Genomic DNA, 25040 nt, shown 5'->3' with positions numbered 1-25040 from the left:
TTCTCTCTTTCAGAGCATACAGCTAAGAGTGTAGCACACAGAATGCAGCTTCCAWTACAGGGCCAGCAGAGAAGCAAATGCTGATACTTGTTACCATTTTTCCTCCTTTAAACATGTCTTTCCGATTTCTAAAGTTCTGGTACTTCGAACTGTTCTCATGACCAGTGATCAACACTTATTTCATCTTTGTGTCAAATGCTATTCAGTCTTTTCAGGGCAGTACATAAAGCCCTTGTCTCAGGGTGCTGCGGCCCCACACGAGCATGCTAGCAGAGGACTTGCCATCTTGGCAGTCTACCAGGAAAGGAAATGAGCCTAGAGAGGAGAGTGAGGGGAGACCATTATCTCAGCTGCCATGGAAACTGAGGAAAAAGCAAAACTATAGTCTTGTCTGACCCACAACTCCACAAAAAGGACAGTGAGATGCAGTAGCTTGTTTTGAAACTATTCAAAGGCAAGCACACTGCAGCAAGATCACAGTGATGAGATCCACAGGCTAACAGAAATTTTAATACATCTGAAAGAATCATCACTATAGTGAACTGTCACATTAATTAATCCTGTTGGGACCTTGTCATATCATGTGCCTATCAGCCTTGCAGGTGGCTGGGATATTCATCCATGCTTCACTGTGTAGCACTGAGGTGCTCTCAGTACCCCAAACAGGGCTGCAATAGTTTGGAGATTGTACTGTACAGATAAGAACAGCTGGGGCAACATGGACTGAATGACAATGTCTGTGAACATGTGTTTTTCCTGTAAGTCAACTGCTTACAGGAAACAAAAGAAATCACTAAACTGATTTTTCCATTTGATAAAATTATCAGTATTCACTGATTAGCAGCCTCTCTGTTTATGCCATTACCTAAAAAAAGTAACAGAATTTATAAACAGAAATTTATGGACTAGATAATAGGGTTGCTTGGGAATGCTGCTTCTAATAATGCAGAATTTAACTACAAATCAGAGCATTTCAGCTTGATCACACTACAGAAGATCTATTCAGCTGCAATTGTATGTCATGCCTCTTTGCCTGGAGGAAGTCAAAGGTGCCCATAACATTTTATTTATCTTGGAAGTATGCAAAGTCTCCCCTTCCCTGATGCTCTCTTGAGAATCCTCTTTGCCACTGTATCAATTCACATATTTAAAACTACTTTTCCTGTGCAAGAGTCTTGGGAAAAATCTCTGGAACATCTATGGATTTTAACAGTAAAATATGCCCAATTTGAAATCTATGGGTAAGTTCTTTATGAAGAGTTCCCAGTAATTCATGAAGTCTCAACTATTTTTTCAGAAAACAAGCCCAGATGCCTTTTCTTAATTATTCATATTATCTGGTCCTGGAAGAACACCACATGTGCACACACACAAACTAAGCAAAAAGGAAAGATTATTGGGATAAAATTTTGTAAATATTTATTCCCAACAGATTACACACAAATGATATACTGGAAATGGATACTGGTAGATAGGTTACATTATCAACTCTCAAGATATGCTTTCTCATCCAATTTTTACCAAGACTCAAAGAGTGCACTAGTCCTTTGGGAACTCTGAAAAACAGATGGCCCTACTGATAATCAGTATGCAAAATTTAGATACAAGTGAAGGAATAACATGCCAGGTGAAAAACATTGAAAGTAGTAAAGAGACCCAGCAGACATGACTGCTTGTGTTTATGATATTCACACTTTATACCATTATGTTATAGGAAGGTCAGGAATTGCAGGGAGAAAAACCTTTTAGAAAAAAAGCACAAAGCAAATGATTTGTATGCGGTAATCTGGGGGAATAGGGAAATCTAAGCTTGGGAAAACCCTGTCCTGGCTCAGCACAGGTAGGCAGAAAATTGCTTCCTCTACCTTTCAAGATTACATTTGCAGTGCTTTTTGCAATCACCAAGTTGCTGCCATTCCTAAGTTTCCCATTATCAACTGCATTATATTCAGACAAGTTTTGCTTTTTAAAATATTACCTTTCTAAAACACTAACAAGGACTGTGGGAGGAATAGGGATAAAGGCTGATGTCAAAAAGTTTCTTAATTCAACAGGAGTACACACCTTCATCTAATCTAAAAAACTTTTCAGTCGTCATCTACACTTGTATACTTAACTTGGAGCTATCATTTTATTCAGTGTTTTCTATGACATGAATACCTCTTAGAAATTTTGAATCACTACGTTGTCTTTTCACAGTTAACACTGATACATTCCTGACACTTCACATGCAATTGAAATTAGACTACCTAGCTTTGATAAAAATTCGTGTACGTTACATAGTACCTTATCAAGTTCTACACGTCTAGTTCCACACTGAGATTGTTTAATATAAACAGTGTAACTCTACAAATACTGTTGAGTTTTTTGTTAATTAAGTGCAGCTGCAGATCGAGAACAGTCTAAACTTTTCCTTTCGCCGTGTACTATCTTGCTTGTTTGAAAAGCTCCAGATGGATGTATTTAACATAACTAGACACTCAGAAGAACATTCCTTGTATCATTCATAAAACTGTACTTGAAATGATCCAACACACAAAGAAGTCTTATTTTCCTCAGCTCTTTTCAGCCCCTACTGAGCAAAGCACTTTAACAGACACTTACTTAAATCCATTTATTGCAATTTAGCCATTCTACTATGTCCTGTTTCCCACAATGAAGTGTGAAAAAAAGAACAATTTCAAGTCAAAAATGCAATCTGACTCCATATCCTTAGCACGCAACAGTCATGACTCAGCTAAGTGTATAGTTAAGGTCCTACAAATTCGTATTTCTGCTTCAGATAAAGCTACAAAAATACATGAATTTGTCATATATTTGCTCCTCACATTTAGCCAGTCCAGCATGCAAAGAAAACCAGAATGCACAGAAGAAGAGAAAAAGAAGAGGGAAAAAAACCCCACCAATCTCAAACAACTTACACTGTATCAGGCTCTTACCTAAACTTTAACAGGCAGTTTTGAGTTCTCTAGCTTCATATAAGAAGTGATGATGTCAAAGTAATGCATGGCAGTAGGACACTATCACAACAATTTTATTCATTTGGTACTGGCACAGTGAGTATTTCCCTAAATGCATATGTACCAGCAGCTTGCAATATTTAAACATGTACACCTTCTAGTTTACCAGCCTATCAAAAAATTAAATATTAAACGTTATAATCAAATTATGCATACATAAGGACCTATAAAATCCACTTCCACTCTGCTCATATGTTGCTTAGTAACTGAACTAATTTTAATGGGTTTATGGTTCACAAGTCAGTCACTATAAAAATGTCTATAGGAATAACTTTTGAAGTATTTACCTGTGTGTAAGCCTTCGGTGACTCATGCAAACAGCAGTTTGTTGATCCTGTGCAACACAGACCTTATGGCGACTACATTTCATCTTCAAACATGGATCTTTAGCCGGATCTAAAGCTAAAAATAGTTTTAGAAAGTTGTTAACAGTTATCTAGAATATTAAGGCAAGAATATTAAGGCAAGACACACCACACATAAAACCCACCCATTATGTGGAGGGGGTTGGCCTGCTGCTTGCACAGTGCTGTACTGAAAGGAATCAGGAAAAAGTACAGTTTTTGAGTAGGCAAGAAAGCACTCGTTGCTATACTATTTTAGCAATTGCCATTCTGACTCTAATTCCCAGATAATGGTATTTCCACTTTGAAAGCTGTTTCCCTAAAAAGCTTACTAAGACACAATCAGGTTCTTCCTACAACATTAAGTGGTGAACAATGACACAAAATTCACTGATAAATTATTACTCATCTGAGATTTCAGTAAAAGAAACAGTAAACTAAAATATGCAGGTGAGTGATTTGTATGACTCCATTTTTAAATATAAATTCTACCTCCTTCTAGGCCTCTATTTCTGATTTGTGGTTTGTTTTTGGTTTTATTTATTTAGCTGGTCCTTTAGTCATTATCCATACTCATTTCTGAAGTGCAATTCCAGCTAAAAAGAGTGATTTCTGACTATGATTCTGGAAGACCTAAATAATGCTGTTTGCTGCTTACTACTAAATTTGCATTTTTCTTGGGTAGTCATGCCTACATGGCTATAATATAGAAAAGCATCTGCCAATTTAAGCTCTCACAAGGAACAATCAACTTTTCCTTTCCCTTGTCTCTACAGTGTCCTTTTGGGTAGATCTAAGCATTCCAAAACTACATTTTTACCCCTACTGGTATCGTTTTTTCATCAAGAAAGCTATTAAATTTTCCTGTGTTCTTCTTCACATTAGCATATTATTTCCAGTATTCAATTATATTTCAGACATGCTCTTTTCCTATTTCTTACATCAGCTTATAAAATATCACAGAATCACAAAATATTCTGAGTTGGAAGGGACCCACAAGGACCATCAAGTCCAACTCTTAGCCCTGCACAGGACATTCCCAGCAATCACAGCATGCGTCTGAGAACATGCATTTGCATGTATATCTTATGAAAGAAAATGTATGTTTCCTCTGTTCTTCACAATCAAAAGTAATCTTTTAACCACGTATCTATTTGACCTGACAAATATTAACCTAAGCCTGCCAAGCATGCATGTACCAGAAAACAAGAACTGAGCTGATCATTAGTTAAAGTTTTGATGCATGATGTTGGGGTGCTAAGTGTGATTAAATATAATCTGAACAGTGACTTTTTCAGTTTTATTTCTTTCTTAATAATACATTCAGCTATGCCAGACAAATACATCATATTGGAAACAATGCAGAAAAGTGATGGAATCATTACTACAATAATTCAATGAATACAGAAAACAAGTACTTTGTTAATTGCAGTAAAAGACACATGAAGAGTTGTATTCTTCTTACACACGTTTTTATTTCTACAGCAAACTAGCCATAAAGCCACCACAAGTAATCCAGAACAAATTAGATGACAACAATTCTATACAAATGGGAAGCAAATGCCACCAAAAAAAAAAAAAAAAAAAAAAAAAAAAAAAAAAAAAAAAAAAAAAAAAAAAAAAAAAAAAAAAAAAAAAAAAAAAAAAAAAAAAAGACTGCATTAGGATAAGAGAGTTGGAGGCAAAATTTAGGAGAGCATATCCTTCTCCAATTTCCTTTAGATTTTAGATTCCAATTTAAATATTTTCTCTGCTTAAAGTCAGGCAGAATGCAATGTCAGCCCCTGGTAAGCATGAACAGACCATGATATAAAGTACTGGTCCAAGTATCTCTTCCTAGAATGTTCCCTGATGGAGACACTAAGGTGGCAATACTGGAATATGGCCCATCTACAGACAATTGTTCTGTAAAATTGAATTGGTTAATGAAATTTAAAAAAAAATAATAAAAAAAAACATGAGTAAGAGAAATTGGGAATTATATAAGGATGCTGAGTTTAGTATCAAGTAGAAAATAGGTTTCAGGAAAAAGGATAAACAGGGGAGATCATGTAACCATTCCCACTGAAATAGTTACTTCATTTCTAAAATTCTTGGGACTCTGAAGGTGTGTTTTGACAGCTGCATTAAATTTAGCTTGCCATAAAATATGGTTTTGGCAGTACATTTTGGCAAAATGTTACAGGCAGAACACAACTTTACAAGCAAGAAATGGTAATTTCCCACTTTAAGACAAAAAGATGGATCAGGACAACATCATCAGTTCTTACAGTACCAATGTAATCTTTCAGTATTTGCTGACTCAGTGGTTATCATGCCCTGCATGTAACTCTTGATCACCTCAGGTGAGGTACATATACTCATCATAAAACATGAACAGCCATGGGTCTTTGTGGGGGCTACTGTCTAAACTAGGTGAATAAGCCAGCAGAGTCACAGGCGTCAAAACCACAAGAGCACTTTTATATTCAAAAGCATGCTCAACACTTACAGCCTTGCCATGACACCATGACACCAACTCACATTATCACCCCATGACCTGCTGAACTTGTTGTCAGCTATGAGGTCCCTACAGAAGTGTTTTTCCTTGTCTTACATGTGATACGGTCCCTTTTCAGTGAAACTTTCTTAGTCATTGAACCAGAGCAGCCAGAGAAGAATGCATCTGCTTAGAAACACTTTTAAACAGCAAGGGAGGGATTACATAAATAACTGAAATAAAAATGTAAATTTTTGGACAGTGAAAAAGTTAATTCTAATTAACTAAGTGAAGGGTCAATGTCCGCCTAGAGTGACAACATGACAGAGGATAAAACAAGAAAGAACATAGAAAGAAATGCTGCTAGAAACTGTGAAAACCACTATAAGCTTTCTACCTTTTTTACTTTGAACATCAGATGCTCTAGTCAACCCTATACTATAAAGTACATCAGATTGCATTAGTGATTCTGCCAGCTTTGAAAGGCCTAAAAGAATTAGATACTCACATAAGCAGGGAAATGGGGTTTTTTTTAAGCCTATTTGATAAGTGGAACTGACAAATAAACAATTTTCATGGGAAATAAAGGCTAAACCACATKAAAAATATTTTTTAGAACTGGGATCTGGGACTCCTCATGCAAGGGAAGAGCTGGAGATCCCCTACAATGCAGAGATAGAGCTGACTATGTGTCTGGTCTCTACAAGGAGTCATCCCAAATATCTTAAACTACTATGAAAATGCCAAAATGTATTCCAGGAAAAGCACCATAGATTTCCTCTAAGTTTATGACTCATTTATATCAAGAAATACATGGCACTAAGTCTTTATTTCTTCACTGCATCTCCCAGCTGTCTCTGACAAAACACTCCTGGCATTCCTTCATCTCAGAGTATGCAGACTTGCACAGAAAACACTGTATATTTCCATCCATTTCTGAGAAAATAACCAGCTTTGAAACAGCACATTGTTCACTCCAAAAACATCATAAATACCAAAATCCCACAGTGGGATAGATGTAATCCTCAGAGACACTGTCTTCAACACAAAATAGGTATCAATATAAGTTTTTATCCAATTAGCATTTACTAAAATGTCATCATATTTATGAAAGTCTGATGTCATAATTGAAGTGAAAACATCAGTTTCAGTAGCAATTACACTGCTACTGAAAACAGGTGAAGGTTTCCACTACGGTTAGGAGACTCTAGACRTAAGAAATCTATTTATGTAAGTCTTGTCAGAAATAATCTTTTTATTACTGTATCAGCTAACTTCCTAGAATGTCATATACAACCAGCTTCTAAAGATGCTGGTCTGCTCTTGGATTTAATAACTTGATAATGTTCAGTTTTACACAGCTTCTAATATTCAACCTTGCTATCGGTTATCTGTCTGCATGCCTACTTTACATTTGTCCGTATATCACACTGCAATAACATGAAATGTTGTGTTAATTAAATTTCAAGAAGTAGACAAATATCACTGTCACAAAATATATTTCAAGAGTATAAAATGCTTTTTAACATCTACTATTTCTCTAAGAACTTACAAGGTAAAAGACAAGTAAATTATGTAATGTAATTAGGAWGTTCTGGTGACTTTTATAGATGAATATGGATTTGTTCTTCTCACATGCAAAGAAAGCAATTAATATTCTAAAACTTGATTCAATTATTACTAATGAATCTATTTATTTATTTGTAATTTGCTTTGAAGAAGCAATTAAGAAAAGCTTGCTATCATCCCTTCTCTAAGTTAATTTACAGCAAACACTCTTCAAAACTGACATTAATTAGAACACCATTTTTATAGGGATTTTAATAAGAAATAAAGACCAGCAAAACATAACATAGAAATACTCTTAATGGGAACTCTGTGGCTGAAACCATGGTAAATTATCATTATTCCACAATTTTTGAATGCATTCTAACATGTTCCTTACTACATGTTTCCTTACTCCCAGTAAAATGAAACATACAAAAAGGTTGAGGACAAAGTTTTCAGGCTTAAAGTCTATTTCCTTCCTCCAGATTTCTGATTCATTTCTGTGGGCAAAAGAAGAAGCAATTAGATATTTTGCTTCCATTTACCAAAACTTCGGCAAGCTTTGTGCATCCCATGAGTAGCGCAACTCCTTTCCTTTCCTTTTCCAAGAAAGGAAACAAACTCCTTTTGTTTCCTTTCTTGGGGAATTTTCTCGTTCCCATTTTGTTGCTGGGATACACTGATTACCAGGTCATCCCTTTGATGGCTGGGCGATTAGTAAAGAAAAAAAGACCTATGCCCCATCCAAACAATCTTGCTAAGCACTGGGAGGGGGAATGTGTGTGTGTGGTGGGGGATAACTTCACTTCCTTCGCTGCTTCGCTGCTTCGCTGGGAGAAGGAGGTCGACCTGCTACCTGCAGGGGAGAGCTTGCCTGCTCTTTTCTGCAGAGCCCAGTGTCTCCGCTTGCTGGTTCCTGTTTGCTGCACTGTGATCTTCTCCCCCCTGTGCCTTGCCGGGGATTCCTGCAATTCCAGCTTCAGGGGTTGAGTTCTGCTCCATCCCGTCTCGCAGCCACAGGATTCTGCTCATCTCTTTGCTCATCCAGCTATCCTGGGGTTTCTTGCTGTCCGGAGGAGCACCGAGATCGGCGTTTCCGCTGTGAGTTTCCAGAGGAAACTTTTCTCCATCCACCTCTGCTGGCTTGTGCCCGTCCTTGGCGATGCGGGAGATCTGAGCCAGCCGGGACCCGCACCACAGCGCCCCCTGCAGCCGCCGGGGAATCATTGCACCTGCCCTGCCCGGCCAGGAGCCAACAGCGCCCCTWTTGACTGGGAATGTWACTGCACCAAAGGGGAGGSTGTGTCTCTGTAAGGCTGTCACTTGGCTGGTTGTTGGGACTTGGCTGGTTGTTGCTAATGTTGTTGTTACTTGTTTCACCTTGTTATACATATTAGTAAAAACTGATATTCCCTTTTACCCATACTCTTGCCTGAAAGCCCGTGATTTTCAAAGCTATAATAACTTGGAGGGAAGGGGGGTCATATCCACCACTCCAAGGGAGGTCCCTGCCTTCATTGGCAAACACCTGTACTTCAAACCAAGACACTCCTCTACATTAAAAGGCAAGACAAACTTCTTTGCCTACAAAGTTTTTGCATTTGACAATGAAAGAAGCAAAAGCTTTAAACTATCTGAAGGTTTTAACTAAAGTATTACTAGGTCAAATGCCTAGGTTATAACCCAAAGCAGACAGAGCCTCAGAAGGGAATGACTCATATTGTCTCTTTTGATAAATCACACAATTCCTGAAGGTACTTAAAGATCATCAGTGTGTCTACGTCTCCATTTCAAAAAATTACAATTTCTCACCTGCCATAGCACTGGTGAAGTTCTGTGGGTCTAGATAATTGCAGAATCCTAGCACCGTAATTTCTAGTAAAAGTAGGGAGGAGAGCGAGGCAGAGCACATCAACAGTCAGTTGGTATTTTCAGCTAACATGGAATCCAAATAAATGTTTAATTAAAATTAACAGTACTAATGGTTATCTTGCCTAAACTGTACAGTGATCAGCATTCAAAATTTGCACATGCACAAACAGACCCTCCTTAGTCACAGATGGTTTGAATCCACACTGCTATGGATTTGTAACAAGACAACCCCATCTCACTGTGCACCATATCTATGTAATGAGAATAAACACCATTTAACTTCAACAAGAAAATTAACCACTGTGCAACTAACAATCTGAAATTTATACATAAAAATAAGAGAATAAACAAGAAATAGCCTACCTCAGTATCTTGATGGGGATGTTCTAAAAAAKAACAATCTCACATTTTTGTTTCTTTTCACAAACAGTGTATTTGCCATGTAAGATTCACTACGCAGCATAAAAAGCAGAGTAGGTAACTACAGCTGGATGTACAAGAGGAATCTTTTTGAACATTAGCTCCATCTGGTCCCATAAATCTACAACTTCACTAAGAAGATTAAAGAGCAGGTTTTACTCTACATGGTCAAGGAAGTTATTAAAATTTCAGATTCAAATCCCTGAACATCACTGGTTGTCTGGTCTGGCTTCTAACTTCTGAGCAAGTGCTTCAATATTTAAGGATAGTGTATGTATGCAGGTAGCTTCTACCCAAGAAATTCTACCATCACAAGTGCTCAGAAGTCATCACAGTGACGCACGCAGTTGCATAAAGTCTCGTTATCAGGCTTCTGTTCAAAAGCAACACAGCTCCTAATTCTACTGTTCTGTATTACTAAGCTCTGGCACATTAGCACCAAATCTCTAGCCGCCTGGCAATGGTTGTAGTTAGGCTACACAAAATTTCTGATAAACCAAGAAACATCAAATCCCAAATGATAACCATCTGACACTGGTTATAACCATTGACAAAAAGTACTGCGTATTTCCTTTTTGTTCACTGCTGCAATTACAAGTTTTTTTCTAAAAAGGACTTAAAAATGCAGTTATACCGATTCATAACATGGTGCCTGGTATTATGGGTACTGATAATATAAGTTAAAATAAATGCTAAAAAAATAAATTAAATCTGATAATCTCTCTTCCTCCTCTGGAACAAACACACTAAAGCTTGATCTCTTTTTCAGAATCTCAAATACTTCACTCATTCTTTCCCTATTTCCTTTAAAACAATCATCTTCACTAAGTCACATTTTTTTAATCCACTTGTGCAGTGACTAAATCCTAAGAAATTATCCCCCTCACAAATATCTGTGAGCTCTGCTTCAAAAAATATTCCCATTATTTTGTCTTTTCTCTTTTGGGTGTTCCTTGAAAGTTTACAAGAGAATAGGTTAGCCATAGCTCAAAAAGAGAYGTAAATGAGAGTAGTCAAATGCCTCCTTATCATTATTTGTGACAATTCAGAAATTATCCTAGTCATTAGTTATTTTGGGCTCAGACTGGTGTGATAACCAAATTAAGACACGTATATTGAGTTTCTTCTACATATAATAAGATACTCTCAAATTTTCTGCAAAGATACCCAAACTCGCTATGACAAGTAGAAATGCAAGTGCATACTTCACTGGCATCCTTTTCAAGTTTTCAGTAGCTTTAGTAAATCACTTTTGGTTTTTATTTTTAAATCACAATGTTCACTTTCTTGATTTGGCAGAAAATGAATGACACCTTAAGACTTTATCATTCACAACAGTGCTATATCACCAGCAAACAGTTAAGCATGATAGGTAGTTAAAAGACTTGCAGTGTGGCACTTAGCAACATGGTTTAGTGGTGGGCTTAGAAGTGCTGGGTCAAAGGATAGACTCAATGATCTTAGAGGTCTTTTCAAACCTTAGTGATTTTATTTTTGTCTCTCGGAGAACTCTGATTTCTGTATTTCATTATGTATTTTTAAGTTACAGAGGGAATTTTAATCAAAATTTCATTTTACTGTAATCAACTTCAGCTTTTAAATTTTTTTAACTAACTAAACCAGAATCCAGTAGACTATTCAAATGAAATATCTAATACATCAGAAATATAAATATATCTGTATTTTGAAGAAGTCTGCGATAAGAAAAATGACCAGGAAATGTACTTGGAGTAGAACTGAATTATCCACATAAAAAAGAGCAGGTAAAAAGCAGGTCTCAACATTTTTATATTTGTAATTTTACAGATTAATAGGTTTTTAAATATAAGAAGCTAAATAGGTTAAAAGGCAACTTTGAATATTTCAAATTTCCTTCTTGTATTCAATAAAACTATGCACAGCTTTTTTTTTCTTCTTTATAGTCTTTGCTTATTGTTTGGTTCTCCTAAAGGGATGTATTAAACTGTTTGTTTTCCCCTCACCACTAAACAGTGATTTCCAATTTCATATTCTTAATAACTACCTTKATTAGCTGTTTCTTATTACATGTCTTATTTAATTTCTGTGGCAAACATAAGAAAATGAGGCCATTAAGCGAGCCTGTAAAGAAGAAGCAGTCCTAGTACACACTGAAATATTTTCAGGCATGCATCCTTATGGACTGATGGTACCCACGACTCGACCATCATCTTGGACATCCCAGCACAGCAGAGAGAAGTTGGATTTTAAAATTATAGATATGCAGGACAGAATTTTAGCAGGTTTGTAACTGCAAAGAAACAGTTCCACACATACTTTGCTCAGCATGCTGCCAGCTTGAGAAACTCTGGTGCTGTCCCTCTGGACAGTCACTGTCACCTTGTGCCGCATTTCCACTTTTCTGCCATAACTATTTGTGAATCTGAACAGCCACTTGAATCAAGGATTTGGCCATGTTAAAAACAAACAAACAAAACCCCACTTTTTACTTTATCTTGTAACAATTCACTATATGGTGACTCTGAACCTAACATCAGGGTGTAAAGCAAACGTGTCAGGAGAGCAGGAATAAGGGCTTAGGCTGCTACTGACGGCAAGCAAAATCTCTTACTGTAGGCTCATTTTAGCCTCAGTAAAAATCTTTTCTACAGCCTCTTCTAAAAAGAGCTATAAACTTTGAAATCCATTCAATGATCCCACAGAAATAAATACTGAAACAATTTCTAAGCCATAACTAGAGAATCAGATGTGTATTATGCAGTGAACCTGAAACAGCAGCCAAGTCTGTGAACTCTATAGGATAAGGCACTTCCGTGGTGTTACCACAGTAGATAAATTTATAAAAGAGAAATAATAAAAGAATCATTTAATCACAGAATCAGATAAATAAGAAAAAGCACCATTAAAGAGCTCCTTAAACACCTACAAGCGATCTTTCCAGGCAAAGGCTAGCTGAAAGTATCATAAAGCAGTGGGACTCTGTTTAACATAGCATTTAGTTACTTTATTAGTGAGCAGGATTCCTAAAAATACCTAAATACCTGAAACTGGAAACTGCTCTCCAGATTAAATATCGTCTAGTCTTAACAGTAAATAACCATGAAATATTTTTGAAAGTTCTTTAGTTCTGCTCTTTTTGAAATTCAGTGTCCTCCTACAAAGACACCATTTCTTTATCGAGACATTTTATAGTGCTCTGTGATACATTTTAATTGCAAAACATTGCAACTTATCTCAAAAGTGATGGATATACATTTCTAGTTTAAAAACATCAATAGTTCTGCTATAAAAACYAGATCATGAGACCAAATATCAAACACAGCAAAGTTAAATCTACACGACTGTTTTCAGTCTCCAACTAATGGATCTTCATAAAACTCCTTTATGACTTCCCAGGGCTTGCAAATGAGTGAACCAAATGATTTTATTTAATGTTACTTCATTTAATATGACTGTTCACAGGAAAGAAATGTATTTACAAATTACAGAGATGTGTTTGCATGTATTTGGATATCCTTAGTTGCTCAAATAATTACAGAACTAAGCAGATAAAATATACAGAGCTAAAAGGCATACATTAAACTAATACAAGTGAAAAATAGTTTCAAAATCTGATTTTGTTGTACAACAGTATCTACAGTTCTATCTACTGTAAAAGACAACCAACATAACCTGATACTACAAAAGCCAAAAATAATTCAGTGGAATGGTCTACAAGAAATGTTATAAATACATCTACAAACCAACTATACCTTCAGGGTGTTCAATCTCCACAGAAATATCATTCTTCATTTTTTCAATTACATGAATACACTCCACTGTTCCTCCAAGGTATTTCTATCAAGCAAAGGAAAACATCTTTTCCACTTAAAAAAATTGCACCAGTGTCTTTGTGTATACCATTTAGTTCAATAGTTACACACTCCAAGCTCTGTAGTCTAAAAATAAAATATACCAGAAGTTTCCTGTATATTTTTATTTCATGTAAAAGTGGCATATGAAGAAAATGTGTCTGAAAATATTGTGCGTATATGAGGAGGTCAATTTGAGTAAACATTGAGAAAACACAGATTAAATCTACTAAGGTAGATTTCGTCAATTTGGAATAAACAAAACATCCTACTTGCTTATTTCTAAAACCACTGAAAGAGCAAAACTTGCCTTTTAGCAGTAACTAAATATGATAATAGAACACTCATATTTATTCCAGCAATAATACCTGCCCCACATAATTGTTTATTAACAAACTACATTGCAGTATTTACAGAAATTTAGAAGCATGTACATATATATATACATATAAAATATATAGTCAAAACATTTAAATATGTTTTTCTATGTTATATGAATATAAGCAAACAAGACTTCAATGGAAACAAATTTTCTTCGGACAAATGTCAAATGTTGCTTTAAGAAATGGTTTTCGTGGACTGCAGTGCAAATCATAGTACTTTTCCATCTTCTAAAAAAAGATTTTGCAGCCCAGAAATAAATACCATTATACATTTTCATTATAAGGGCTTGGAGCTTTCCTAGAATGCTTGGACATCCATTTCCATGTAGTCACTCTCATTAATACAAACAGAATTACACAGATCTGTCTACATGAGCAATTCTGACATACTTCAGCTTATTAACGAAAGAAAGCCTTTCAAAATACACTGAAGTACAGAAGAATGAATTAAAACACTATTCATACAATCATAAAAGAGTTAAGGTTGGAAGGGACCTTAAAGATCACCTAGTTCCAATGGCCCTACTCACTGCTGGCAGTGAACCTTCCACTAGACCAGGTTACTCTGAGCTACATCCAGCCCTGAACACCTCCAAGGACGGAGTCCAGCTCACAGTCTCTCTGGGCAACTTGCTCCAGTGCCTCACCCCATCTTATAGTAAGAAATTTACTCTTAATATCTAATTTAAACCTAGCTTCCTCCTGCTTAAGGCTATTTCCTCTTGTCCTATCGCATGCCGTTATAAAAAGTCTCTTCTCACCAGCTTTCATGCAGGCTCCTTTAGGGACTGGAAGCTTAAAATAAGACACTCATTTTTTTAATAAAAATATGAACGCAACTACTAATTCCTTGAACCCCACATCAACCCTCAATAATATCCATTACACGACAGTATCCATCATGGAGAAAGTTCTTTAAATTTAATAAACACTATCTTTGCAACATATTTTTATCTTCGTCTCTTGCTTACAAGCCTCTGCACTATTTCTTCATTGAGTTTATGCCACTGCTAGTATAAGAAAAGACATAGTCTCTGAAGCATTTCTCAGAACAATTAAAACAAGTATCAAGATTCTCAGCAGTTTCAAATCACAGTAAATATTAAGTTCCAATGCCTGGGGATGGAATATTTGCGGCATTTGCTCGTATTATTCTCACCCTAGAACTGTTGTACTCCAGCATTCCCAAAGCTCCAGCTGCATTTTGCCTCAAGACAGATCACTTGAATATGACAGACCTCCAAAATTGGTTTTCTAGATCACCTTTTATCCAATGGATATAAAGAGACATTCAAAATCTTAATATTTTCTTTGACCGCCAAAGAGAAATTTTAGACTGCATGCCTGTTTTTTGTCAGAAGTCCTACTGAAAATGCATCAGTTTTTAACTTACATAGATAAAACAAAATCTTCCAAACTTCATGTTTATCCAAGGGAAACTTTAAGCTACTTTGGAAGTTTGTAATGCTCCCATCTCTTTCTCTAGTCAATAAATACTTGAAAAAAAATCACAGATATAAAATGGTGRTTAAGCTGAGTTTCTGGTTCTCTTGAAATAAATTATTTGAAGACAGAGCAAATGACACAAATTAACAGAATTCTGAAAGTACTCTAGAACATGAGCACAAATAACTAGCGGTGAAATCTTACCTTGATCAAATGGTTTACCCGGACTCCATGTACGAAAATAATCATCCTGGAGGGGGAGAAACAACCTAAATTTAGCAAAACGTAAGGAATACAAGAAAAGTTCACAGTATCATGAAAGACAGAAGAAGCATACCAACCTCTACTTCCTGGAAAAGGCAAGCAGCAAAATAAAACAAAAAAAGGAGAGAAAAAGATTAGTCATCATAATGGAACAAACTACTTATACAGAATAAAACAGTGTAATTCAGAGGCTATTTGTATCACTCATAAAGTAAAAATGCTGTTCAAAAATGTTACTAATTAGCATTTAAAATAGAAAAAATATTACTCATGGTACTCATATAGGTAATGTTTCTAACTCTGTTTTTAAAATGTTACAGTAGTTTTCCTTTGACTTCTAAGGTATTGAAAAACTTAATTACATTTTCAGTGCATGATTTTTCAAAAAGTAAAGCTTCAAAGTCATCATCAATAAAATACAGCTATTTTAAAGAATGACGTGTGAATCTCAGAAAATAATTTACCATGTAATTTTAACTGCAACAGTAAGATCTTTCATTAAGTCAGTCTAATTAGCTCTATTTTCTACGATTCATCTTCATAAACATAAAATACCTTCCTAATTATGTCATCAGCTGTATTAGGCTTCAATTCCAAGAAGGAAAACCTTGAATTAAATAAATTACTTTTATGATTATGAGAAATTTGATAATAAATTAGAAATTCATAGCCAAGACAATAAATTGATCTGCACATCTCAGATAACAGGTGGCACAGAAAAATGGCTGGAATTATTTATTATTATGTCTTAATCTAACTAACCATTCTCYAGAACGAAATATTTAAAAGAATGTACCAAACATTTTCAAGTATGCGTAAAAACTTAACAAAATGCAGTGGGTGTACTGTCAAATCCAGCAGTTCCATCCCACTTGCCAAAAGATCACAGTAAAGAAACCTCAATTCATACAAAATTTAATTCCCAAGAAAATGTGGATCTCATACAGTTGTCAAAGCCACATAGTCAGAAGTTAAAAAATGATCACGCATCAAATACATCTTTGCAGGTATGAAACACTTTTTAGGTTTTTACCCCAAAGGAATAGGAAAAAAAAAGTGGTTGCAGTCTAAATCGTATTTGGCAAATTATGTTTTATTATAAAAATGTTGTTATGAAAATGTGTGCTTTGGAAGAGAAAGAAAAAAATAAGCAGAGTCTGGAAGTGCAAAACAGAACTGTATTTCTGTACCAATACTTACCCATTCCTTTACTCTGGTGCTGCACAGATTAGCAATGTACAAATCAGTATATGTGATTTGTTTTTTAATTACTAGTTTTTTAAAGTAATAAAATACACATAGGCATATAAAAAATTTTAATTACCTGAGAAATAAGCAGAAATTACAATTATGAGAGTATTTTTCAAATATTCTTCCTAATAGTCAGTATGATCTTATTCCTGCCGTGGTGTTCGGAACAGGTTTGAACCAGCTGTAATGCAATGCTGTTCCACCAGCGCAGCACACCACAGTGGTGAAACTTAAAATTCTTGAAAAAACATCAAAGTGGTAGATTCTCTTTCCACTTAAACTAAATCAACAATCTTCACCCACATCAAGCCCATTCAGAAAACAGAGTTATTATTAAAATGGTGAAAAATTAGAATATATAGGACATAAAGCTATTAGAACAAAAGACAAGTCATTCTGAGCATGACAAAAACCACATCTAAGGCAAATTATCCTGCATTTTACTTAAGGAAGAATGTGCAAGTGTAGCTTGTATAAATTACATGTTCTCAAATCATCCAAGCTGGCCTCAAACCATCCAGAAGATAAAGCAATTCTTGTTCATCTCTATACTGAAGACAACGTCATAGATCTCAAATATAATATCCCTGAGGCATTGCTAGAAGTCTTGTTGACTTATTTCTGTCTACAAAGCAACTCCATACCTTTCTTGTTACCCTTCTCAGAATTTTTCCGTGCCTATTTTCTTAGTAACTAGAATTGCGCAGAGCATTCAAGACAAAGCAGCATTATGGATCTGTATTCTTCTTCCCAATATGCCTACCCTTCTCTCTATTTTCTTTGTAGACTCTGTGTGTGGTTCTGTTCTTTTTAACTGCACTATGATCTGAATGGATTATGGTTTGCGTGGAATTTTCCATCCTTAATCCAAAATATAAATACCCATATACCATATATACCTATACTGGTTTTCCTAAAGAATTAGTTTTTCAAATCAGCAGTTACTTAAATAAAATCCATTATTGGATATGTTAAACAAAATCCTTATGTGCCTCTACAAACAATTACAGTTGTTAATCAATTGTCAGATTAAGTACAGAAATTGTTTCAATAAGTTATAGCTTCACATATTTTACAAACATTCCTAAAGCTATTTAACCTTCTGTATAAGAACCTGGCTTCCTGTTACATTCAGACCTTTCCTGATCTTCAGTCAGTAAGTTTGGTAACAATAATGTTCAATATCCTCTGCAGAATGTAATCAACATCATTATATAATTTACAAAGTATCATTTCCATAATTTTAGTATAAAAACAGAATGAACGAATACACAGTTAACAGTGAASGCTGGATAGCATCACAGCATCTCTAAGTAAAGCATCCTTTAAAAATCTCTATGTGCAAAAGGTAGTGTCTCAGGATCTCAGGACAGAACCTACGTTCTCTGAATTTCTTCACGGGTTTCCTTACCTTTTGTCCTGAGCATATTAAAGGGCAAGTTATAAAAGTACACATAACAAAATCAGTTTGTAACAGTAACCATACCACTTTTTCAATATTTTCCAGCTACAGCTATTTATACATTTTAAATAGAAAATTCATCCTTTCTGCTCTACTTGAAACTATGTGAAATTTCAGTATTTCTTTCAAGTGTCTCTCTGAAAGACACAAAGCACTCCTATAGCCAAGGATGATGGATTTCAATGAATTTAATATCCATGCATGTTTTAAGAATTACACTCATTCAGGGTCATAGTGATGAAGTGTTTCTAAGAATTTAAGCTCATGCTACAATTATATATGCACTGTGAGACTAGTATTTTTTTAAAATTTTTCCTGAAAAGATCTTACCATAAAGAAAAAAAATCATCTATGTCATCTGAAAATGTGACAACCCTACAAAAAGGACCAAAAGCTGCCACATGACCAAAACAGCAGATTAGAAAAGATATTAAAAAATCAGAAAGAAAAAAAAAATGTCACCCTGCCTTGAACACTTTTACTGTTTCTTTCTGGACTTCAATATTCTTCTATATCATTTTTTCATTCTTAAAAAGGAGCTATTACCTAAGTTTTAAGAAACACACATTTAAGTGTGGTAAAAGAGAAAAAGCCTCAATACAAAAAAAAAAAAAAAATTGAACAGCAAAAACCCTAACCAGTACATGACAACGTATTTATACAGAAGTCTTCATCTTTCAACAGACATTGAACCTATGATCCTATTGCTTTTCTTTCCTCTGTAGCACATTTGCTACATTATTTCATTGATCTCTCCTCTGCAATGTCTTCTGTAGATGCTGCCATCCCTTCAATTATTATCCAACAGAAATCTATATTCTAAAGTACATAGTAATACATGGTAGGTAAGATTACTGAGAGAACACCAGGTGTCCATGAGCAAGGAAGGTTCCTCACAAAATATTTTCAGAGGAAGGCTGACCCTGAAAAACTGGATAAAGAAAATTTAGCCCTTGTTTTGTATTCAGCATTTTAATTCTAGTATGGCCTATACCATAGAAGTTAATATATTAAAATCAACACTGATTTGTAACAGAGAATCCACTAAAATTGAAGCAGTTTTCTGAATTTATCATTATCTTTATATTTTATTGAAGTAAAATTTCACTGCTACAACACAAGGATGCTGTTATTTATGTGACTTACAAACCACCAATTTTAGAAGTCTAATAGACAACCGCATGATTTCAAGCTTGATTTATAATAACTTTTTCAAGAAACAATACTTCTAACAGTTACCAAACCAGGAAAGACAAGATTTCCTGAACATTATTCAATGGCAAACTTAATTCTGCCCATATGAAATTCCACTCAGATTTTATATGACTTACCACAATGCAAAAAATACATTTTGCTGATAGCCTCCCTACTCCCACAGAGGAGTTGGTTTGCTTTTAATGAAGAAAAGCTACATAAAAATTTACAGATGGACATGAAATTGCATTTGATAATTTCAGAAACAAGAGTTTTCTGGCAGCACAAGCTCCCTAACAAAACTTAAAACCTACAGTATTAGATTTAGATTCTTTTTCCTCACTGTCTTTAGCTGTATTCCTATTGAGTATTTCACTCTTTTTAATTTCAAGCAGTTCTTAACGGGCTTTCTATTCAAATTCTTTCATCTGCATCTCAAGTACAGACATCTGCTTCTCATCCAACATGAAGGCTCTTTATGTCTTTTAGGCTAGGTCTTTGATATTTGGTAGCAGTGCTATTTTCAGACCACTCCAACAAGCCAACTCAGCCAAGCCAACTGTCCCACATCACAGCTCTCCCCTTGCCTCAAGCTCACTTATGCAGCAAACTTGAGCTCACTATGTATCTCCCCTCCACATCTTTGCACCAGTCCAAGAAGGGCTCCACTCATCTGCCCCAAACCTCCTCAGTGACTCTGTAACATGTACACTGAAAGAGCTGGCATGGGGTTGTCATTTGATACCTCCRCAACCAATCTCTTTCTAGTGCTGCAAAAAAAACAAAGCATGAAACGTGTGCAGAATTTTTTTTCCACTTGTATTTTGCTCCAGGACCTTCAGCCTAGTAACAGCGAGACTGTCATTATCCTATGAAGTCCTAAATTGCTGGTCACATTGAAAACTGTAACAGGATACGAGGAATGTGACAACAACAAAACTGCCTTCATATGGGAAATCTACCACTCCCAAACACTCCTGTTTCATCAAATAAATGAGGGCCACAAACAGCATAGACAGAGTAATTAAGAGACACACATCGAATGAGAGTATTACCCTAAAACATAAATCATAACTGAGGAAGCATAAGTTGCACCAGGAAAATTCATTATGTACTGTAATATTCTTCAGCCTGAAACCTGAGCCAGTCTGGAATTCTCATCCAGGAGGCAGACATACTGTTCAGCAGCATGTGGACACTCACTTGCCTATCAGATGCTGGTTTTCATCTCTGCTGACCTGCACAGCTATCTGATCTATCATAAGCCATGAGAGCACTCTGCTGTACAAATGCAGAATGTTAGTTTAGTCCGTTAAATGCACACAGGAGAATAAGGCAGACACCACACTCCGCAGCATGGYATTTCCTATCACAGCACTTACGTATCTCAGAATATCTGTGAGGGCAAGAAGCCAAGATGGACCATGTGCTCCTTAGCYCATTTCTTACTAACTGTCCCCAGAAGGACAAGGACTGTTTATCTAGCAAAATTTTTGGCTCAATACTTTATGCTCAATGGGGTCTCCCTCTTACAAGCTGTAATATGGGAATATTCAGCTGTTATGCTTCCCATTAAGCCACTTAAGCCAATCCCATTTAGGAACTAAGCAGGAGCCCTTCTTCAGTGAATCAAGGTTTCAATGACAAATCTGAAAAAAAATCTTTTATTACACTTAGGAAATTAGAAGAAAATAAGTCCAGAAGATATTTACAGGCTAGCAAAATGGTGACTTCTGCCAGCTTTGACTCCAGATCAAGTCTCCCATTAAAAACATAGTTTAGACAAAGCCACCAGAAGGAGTTTAGCGTACAAAGTACTCAGATACAGATAAAGGCAGCGGCCCTTCACATCAATACTTATGAGAATCAAGAATTCAAAATTGCCAAGATAACAATCAGCTTAGTAACTCAAAGAACCAACATGAAAAAAACTTCAAAATAACAAACCATTCCAGAGGTAATGTAAGCACTGTTCCTCTGGCAGAGAAAAACATAAATACCCGCAGGAAAGCTGGAACCTTGCTGCAAAAGCCCTTTGCTAATTCTCTGGCACCCAGCCTTCAAGAGCAGGGTGCAGGGATGACAGGTGACAGGACACTAGTTTGCTCTCAGTGCCAGCCTCCAGGGAGGCTGATGTCAGCTTCCTCCGCTGCTCCAGCTCCTGGCCATGCCACCCCTGAGGCCTTTATTCATGGGGCTGGCAAAGCACAATTACAATCAATACCTGCTTCCACTGATTCTGGCAGTCAGCTCCCCACATTTAATGTTTATCCCACTCCCTTTCCTTTATCTCATGTTTCTAGTACCATTGATGAAGCTGGGCTAGGAGCCACCGCATTTCAGCCCTCTCTGTCTCTGTTGCACAGCTCCCATTCACTAAGATTTCTGCGGATGCTATTTGGTACCAGCAGCGTTACTAACAACATGTTTGAATAGCACAGTATTTGGAATCACGTGCCAAGAAACACCAAATGCTCACTGAAGTATATATCCAGAAATACAGAGAAAACACTGAAAATCATTTTGAAAATGAAGGAACTAATCTCAAAGAAAAAATTACTCCCTGAACTCTGCATATAATGTCACAGTACAGCCAAGAGTAACAGAACAGCAACAGACTATAGAGGGAGCTCAGATGACATCTGTGGGGCTGGAGGAAATTTACCTTGGTGTGCTGGAAGAGTATGATATAAACTGTATACATGGGATCTCTGGGAACTTCCATAAAATGCTAACATCTAAAAAAAAAAAAAAAAAAAAAAAAAAAAAAAAAAAAGCAAAAAAAAACCCCAAGAAAAACAACAACAAAAAAAAAATGCTAGGAAAAAAATACTCAGTGCAGAGAGAGACACCAAGAGCGCTTGACCACCCAGAGAGCCTTGTACTATGCAGTACCAGTTCAATGCCCAAGGAGACACTGGTGAGTGTAATGAACCATCTGCACCAAATGTTGCACTGTTTGACAAACGACAGAAGCTCCTGTAACTTGTCTTTTCAAACACTTCTGTCCCACTCCTTCCACCTGCCTCTTCTTGCATAATGCAGCTATAAAAACAAGTTGCATCATGTTCAGGACAGAACTGCTGTAAGATGTGGAGGACATATGGAGGACACAAGGACATAATAGTCTAGACACAAAGGTCGACTAAATGCCTAAGAAAGGTATTTGAAAAGGCCTTGGCCATTATGGAATTAATGGGAAACATTTTTTCAAACATATCTGACAACAGAAAGAGGGGAAAAAAGTGCTACTCATCAATTTTTATTCAGGAAGATTAAAATTTTTGACTTTTTAGCACAAGAGGGATAAAAACTTGGAATCAGTTACAAAACAAATACTATACTTTGTTGGCATTTATTTTGTTTCTTTGTTTTTCTACCTGGAAAAAAATCATTACAAAGATAATAATGAGATCCACCATATCATGCCAATTGCATGGACACAATTTTGCTATGCGTCTCCTAGCAGAGGAAAAAAAASGCTCTTATACCATGGCTCAGAACAATCTCCTAGTCTACCTTTCATTCCCATGGAGACAAAGAACACCCCAGTGTGAAGACAGTCCAAAATGGAAGAAATTAACAAATACAAAATATGATGAGACAGGAATTCCAGTGTTATTGGCATTACAAAGCAAATAAGAACAGGCGTGGCCAAAGAAAATAGGATGGAAGGAAAACCACRTATTTACATGTTTACAAATTAATAGAAGGAAGCAGACAAAATAAATGGTCTCAGTTCAAGAGTGACACACAGAYATTAAACAGTAATTAGTATCTACAGTTAAAGAATTTAAATACCATGTCAAACAGTTTWAACTCAGTAATTGAACAAGTATACAGATAAGAGAAAATAAAGCCAGTAAGAAAAAAAGTAACTATGTTCTAGGTAACTCAGTCATCCCTTTTGATTCGAAGGATACAGAGAAATTCCCACACTTGTGCCAACGTTAGAAAAGTACATATTTAGCAAACTGCAGAACATGACAGAAAAAGCACATACAGATTTCAGGGTGACAGCTTATTTAGTACAGTAATAGTAGTAWAACGTGATTTGGGAAAATACATATTTTAGCAAGCAATATATGTTTAAATTGGGTTTCATTATTAGATAAATTTAGAAAAGACCACCTGTCTCACTTAAAAGAAATAGTTAAGCTAAAGAGGCAAGGAATTTCACAGGCAAATCTTACTCTCTTTCTCTAAACAAAACCAAGTCAGGGCTCATTTCTTAAAATAATATTCTCGAGCCAAATGTCCTGAGCGCTTAAGAAGAAATTCAGGGTTTAGTTAATCTCCTAAAGATATTTACTTCACAGCTACAACTTCTTTCCAAAAGCTTGTCAGTCTTTGTAACAAGAACTGCTAAGACTTGTGCTCATTCAACCTATACTTCAAGTGAAATTTAAGYCTAAACTTCACAATAYTGCTGTATTACTTACCTATTCTGRACWYTGCCTCMTCAGATGCTTTCTTTCCATGAAAAMTTCTATTTGTATTAGCAGAGATTATTATACCACTACAATATTTCTCAGATAAATCAATAGAGGCTGCTGTCTCACAAAGCTTTCTAATGTTTCAATTTTTCAAACACTAGTTCTAGCATGTCCCCAATTCAAGTGTTTTTCACTCATCCCTAAAGAGAGAGGGAATGTCTTGCAACATTCCTCATTATTGTATCTGCAAATATTAAATAGTAAAAATGTTGACAATACTACACATTCCAATTATTTCTTCCTTTGACAAAAGCTAGGTTCAGCTAAGCAAAGAGAGTTCCAACAGTTTTAACTAAAATGCATGATGGTGATATCAGGAGGAAAAACAAGATAAGAAGTTTATGCCAAATCCTACTGACAGTGAAGTTTAAAAATCCCAAATAAAAGTAAACTAATTTTAAAATAATTGCAGGTGTTTTGCTTCCTAACTCTACCCACCATGCCTGTGTTATGGAGTGTTAAGAATGTTTCTGAATCCCAACCATGTGTGGTGAAAAAAGAATGTAAGAAATTCYCACATGAAGTAAATACTGAATAGGATACTTTGTATCCTAATTTCTTATGATGCATTAAAACTATTTTATTAAATATTACATTTTAAATAACACCAAGAAAATCAGGATATGTGACCTGAAACATGGAAGAGTCAGAACACTCTACTTACTGTACATCTACAGAAACCATAAAATAGCTGAGAAACAGCGGCCTTCTTCTGTCTTTCAAACTGTATGTGGAGGTTTACTAACAGTAGGGGCAGCAGCAGAAAAAAGGACTCTGACCTGTACAATTTCCCCCATAAATATTCCCAGATATACCAAGAAATCTGTGTATGTGACACATTTGCCTACCCCTCCGGATCCWTCATTTTTCAGAGCACCTGATCAAGCCCTAGCTTTAGTCCCAATKTCTGGGAATAGTCCTAAAGAAGTTSTTCTAAGTCGGCTCCGACAGAGCTCCTCTCTTAGGCATATTAATGTACCAGACATCTTCTGCTTTTTTACACACATCTCAGTGAGGGCAAGAAAATGAGG

General features: G+C 35.9%; 1 protein-coding gene across 1 annotated transcript in view; it reads right to left on the bottom strand.

Annotated features, from left to right (window-relative positions):
- Positions 1-25040, bottom strand: part of LOC130584854 (testican-3-like) — a 118263-nt gene that overhangs the window by 83993 nt on the left and 9230 nt on the right. The window contains exons 2-3 of the mRNA XM_057385086.1: positions 15547-15592; positions 3308-3422 (exon numbers count right to left, since the gene is read on the bottom strand). Of these exons, the coding sequence (XP_057241069.1) occupies positions 3308-3390 (83 nt within the window). The 5' untranslated portion in view covers positions 3391-3422; positions 15547-15592. The remainder of the gene's footprint in view (positions 1-3307; positions 3423-15546; positions 15593-25040) is intronic.

The sequence above is a fragment of the Malurus melanocephalus genome, unplaced genomic scaffold (assembly GCF_030028575.1).
Source record: "Malurus melanocephalus ecotype Western Australia unplaced genomic scaffold, MMel_1.1 scaffold_782, whole genome shotgun sequence".
Lineage (NCBI taxonomy): Eukaryota > Metazoa > Chordata > Aves > Passeriformes > Maluridae > Malurus > Malurus melanocephalus.
This window is presented reverse-complemented; position numbering and strand designations above follow the sequence as displayed.